General features: G+C 42.3%; 1 protein-coding gene across 1 annotated transcript; it reads left to right on the forward strand.

Annotated features, from left to right (window-relative positions):
* The first annotated feature begins 628 nt into the window (after positions 1–628).
* S100Z (S100 calcium binding protein Z) lies at positions 629–2,106 on the forward strand. The gene is made up of 2 exons (XM_009576582.1): positions 629–769; positions 1,963–2,106. Exons 1-2 carry the CDS (start codon positions 629–631, stop codon positions 2,104–2,106), a joined length of 285 nt encoding a protein of 94 aa, XP_009574877.1.
* The last annotated feature ends 1,762 nt before the right edge of the window (positions 2,107–3,868 follow it).

Here is a 3,868-nt window from a genome sequence, read left to right on the forward strand (position 1 = left end):
TGTGTACCTTCTTACTGCACGTTCGATGAAGCAAAACCTTGGGGGTGCCTAGCTCACATTTGTTTGTTGCAGCTAATTTACAGGAAAAAGGGTCAGCCCAAGCAAACAGGACCAAAAAAGTTGAAAGCTGATGCTTTTATCCTGATTACTGGTGACTTTCCTCTAATCACCTAAGGAACTGTTGTGGAGCCTTCCAGATAAATGCGCACCCACTTTGGCCATTCTTATTTGTTGATCTCATTTTCTTGAGAAAACTTATCAATGAACAGGTAGGAGGGTGTGCCTTCATTTTCCCTGTGTTTTCAGCTATGGGTATGAGAGATTTCCTTTTACAGTAGCTTTGCAAAATGGATGCACAGTAAATCACTTTCTTAAATGAAGATGTTCCTTTCCGTTTACCTTTTCAAAGTAATTGCTAGTGAGTTCAGGACGATGTTTTATAACAGTCTAGCCTTGCTCACACACAGCTGACAGGATGGATAAACTGAAAACCCATTTTTTCAGTACTGGTAACAATTTATCTCTTCAACTAGCTCTCCATCCCTTCCCTGAGACTGGCTTTTGGTTTGGCTCCTGTGCAATGTCACTGACTCTGGATCTTCGCCCCGCAGCTGTCCTGCTCACTGCTATGTCCACACCGCTGGAGGACGCGACGGACACCTTGATCAGGATTTTCCATCACTACTCTGGCAAAGAAGGAGACAGATACAAGCTCAGTAAAGGAGAATTCAAGGAGCTCCTCACCAGCGAGATCGCTGACTTCCTTTCAGTAAGATGCAGCTCCTGCATGTCTTGAGTTACTGTTTCATGGGTGGGATAAGCAGATATCCAAGTGTTCAGGAATAACATCTCCTTCTGCAAGGCACATCCTTCCACAGCCTCTCAGATGACAGTTGTCTTTGTGGAGCCAGACAGAAGGAGATGAGATCAAATGTCCCATTTGAGAAGTGTTTTTTCAGAGAGTGGTCCATCCCCAGTGCCCTGCCATGTGCCACCAGCAGCAGAGCCGGGTACCTGTGCTCTGCCTACTCCGCTGCACTTTTGAGCGGGAGGGCAAAGGCAGCAGTAGAAGAAGCAATAGCAAAATCAATGCTAAATCATGCTTTGATCAGGTTTTTTTTGTTTGTTCATTTTTAATAATAGGGCATAGATAAATCCTTCAAAGAATTGAATCCAGCAACCGGTTCTTATGAGACAAGAAAGCAGCTTGTGCACAATGGCCACAGACACAGTACAGCGGCTTGTGTGGCCTGCAGAGAGATGCTAAGAAAATCCTTTCAGCGATAAGCTGCTGATCTGAATATCTCTTTGCACATTTGTTATGTTCTGCATTACACAGCATGGTTCTTTTATGTAATAATGACCAGATTCATAGTTGTTTTTCTGTATTCTCTTAACTTAAAAATTGTTGTGAACCCTATCACCACCAGCAGGATTTTTTTCCATTTCCTTGAATGGTATTTTCTTTTAATCTTGGCTATTGATTTATTATTATGCGATTCACTGTTCTTACTCCCACTGAATAGGATGTGTTGTTTGCTAAGTAGAGATCTTCTGAATGTGATGAATGGGTGTATAATATGACCACTTACGAATAGCCTGTTGAAAATCTAAGTACTGTTTGTTAAGGGATGACACAGAGAAATTCACACTATAGATCCATCTTGTCAAAAGAAATCAGTGCTCAGCAGCTCCTAAAATTTGTTTGATTCATTTCAGTGCCTATTTAGTACCTGTATTCCTTCTTAAAAGCTGCACAGTTTCTGTTACTGTGCACTTTTGGGACTCCAGACGGTTTTTAATGCTGTGGCTAGTGGTATATTACTATTCAGGTGCATATTTCATGCAGCTTTTTATTTAATAGCACTGGGGCTTGCGACATAGCAGTGGGTTGCACCGCTGGGTGTGTCAGAACTATGCATTCAAGATCTGCACAGCTAAGTCACTTTTCTTTCTCTTTAGGGCCCAAAGTACCTCCTTCTGGTTGATAAGATTATGAAAGATCTGGACTCCAATAAAGATAATGAAGTTGTCATTCTGGTTGCTGCTTTGACTCCGGCATGTAATGATTTCTTTGAAGAACAGCTAATGAAAGAGGGATTTTAAAAATGCTCAATATAATCAGTCTCCTGGCCACAAATGCAAGCAAAGCACACCTAGTTAGGTAGCCCTCATCAGCGTTTAGTGAATGCAAACCGTCATCCCTCCAACTGTTACTGCTGTAAGACACTTACGGACCAGATCAGCAGCTGATGTAAGCTGTACCAAAGCCAGTTTATACTATTTGAAATCTGGCTTTTAATATTTTCAGCCTTTGCACTGCATGCATCTGTAACATGCATTCATAAGTTGCCCAGGTCAAGGGCTTGGGCTGACAGATCATTTGGCAGGAGTTGAGACTTCTATTTCTTAAATGTCAGTGGGAAGTAAAAGGCACAGAAATGTTACCTGTATATTTTCTGAATTGGAAAATTCAGGATGAGACATAAAACTTGCAATTTAGTTTTCAGTCATTCTGTAACAACCACATTTTTGCAGCTCAAAAAGAGCGGCTTGGGTTTTGCTCAACTCTGCTTATTCTAAAGCCCTTTTTAGATGCTGCTCCGTACCTCCCCACACTCTCGTATTTCAGATGTGGTCACAGCTGTCTCCTGAGCAGACGGTACCACTTGCCATTGTTACGGGTTCATTTCCCCCACCTCCCCAGCTTCAATTTTGTTGTGTTGGCATTACTGCATCCCAGTAGTCCACCTCTTCATTCAGCATAAATGAATTTATTCATATGATAAATTATTCAAATACATAGAAGATTTAGTCAGCAAACTGCTCTGAGGGCTGATGGAAGGACTGGGTCTTCAGGGGAAATGTAAATGCCTTCTGCTTTCACCATTCTGGCATCCCTAAGAGGAGGGCTTTTAGACGATCACTTGTGGGGGATTTAATGGTGGGATCCCAGGGTACAGCTTTGTAATGTGAGTCATCTTATGGAACAGTGATTTCATCTCACGCTCATCCAACCCACTGCATGGAAGTGGTGCAAAAGGGGCAGTGGGACCTCGTGGCCAGGTGTGGAGAGAGCAGGACAATCCCTTTCAGTGTTAACCTGCTCTTGGGTTATATTAAGAGTACTTCTGCACTCCTGTTTGAATTAAGTATACTTCCAAAGCCCTGCGAATCCTCAGCGGCAGGGTGTTGTAGGTTTTTCTTGCACGGAGAGTTCTCTTTGTTCCTTGTTATTTTGTTGGTAATTTCAAACTATAATAAAAGGCATCTGAATTAAATGAAGATTTTCTGCTTGTGTAAGAGGTTAATAAAAACCCATCCCCCAACGAAGACATGCCCTGCTAGGCAACATTTGAAGAATGCGTTTCGCTTGTCTGTCCTCCTCAGACCCCTGGACATCATTCAGTAAAGACTATAATAGTTGTATGAAATCATATATCATTAAGACGATGTAATTTATTGTAAGAAGGGGATTCTACAGGGTCTAATAAATATAACAAGGGGCAGACATCATCCTAAAAAAGGGGCCACCACCAAATGATGGTATCCCAGAAAAAAGGAGACTTTGCTGTAGTTGCAGAGCCACAATGTGCTGCCTCTTTAATTCTTCAGTGACAGAAGTTGTATAGGATTCACAGATCTTCTAGGGAACACAGCAAAAAGTATTAAAGTAAAACTGACAACAGTTGCACAACTTTTTGCCCCCTGCAATGTCATGCACCTCAATATCATTGCAGTTGTTGGACCAGGATGGCAGGAGTATCACCCAGAAAAAGTAAGACTGCTTTTATGGTTGCGCAGACTGTTGCTAGTCTCCAAGCCTTTCCCCTTCCTCCGAGGGGAAGGGAGAGGAGAGCAGCTTAAA

Source organism: Fulmarus glacialis, unplaced genomic scaffold (assembly GCF_000690835.1).
Source record: "Fulmarus glacialis isolate BGI_N327 unplaced genomic scaffold, ASM69083v1 scaffold11174, whole genome shotgun sequence".
NCBI classification, from domain to species: domain Eukaryota; kingdom Metazoa; phylum Chordata; class Aves; order Procellariiformes; family Procellariidae; genus Fulmarus; species Fulmarus glacialis.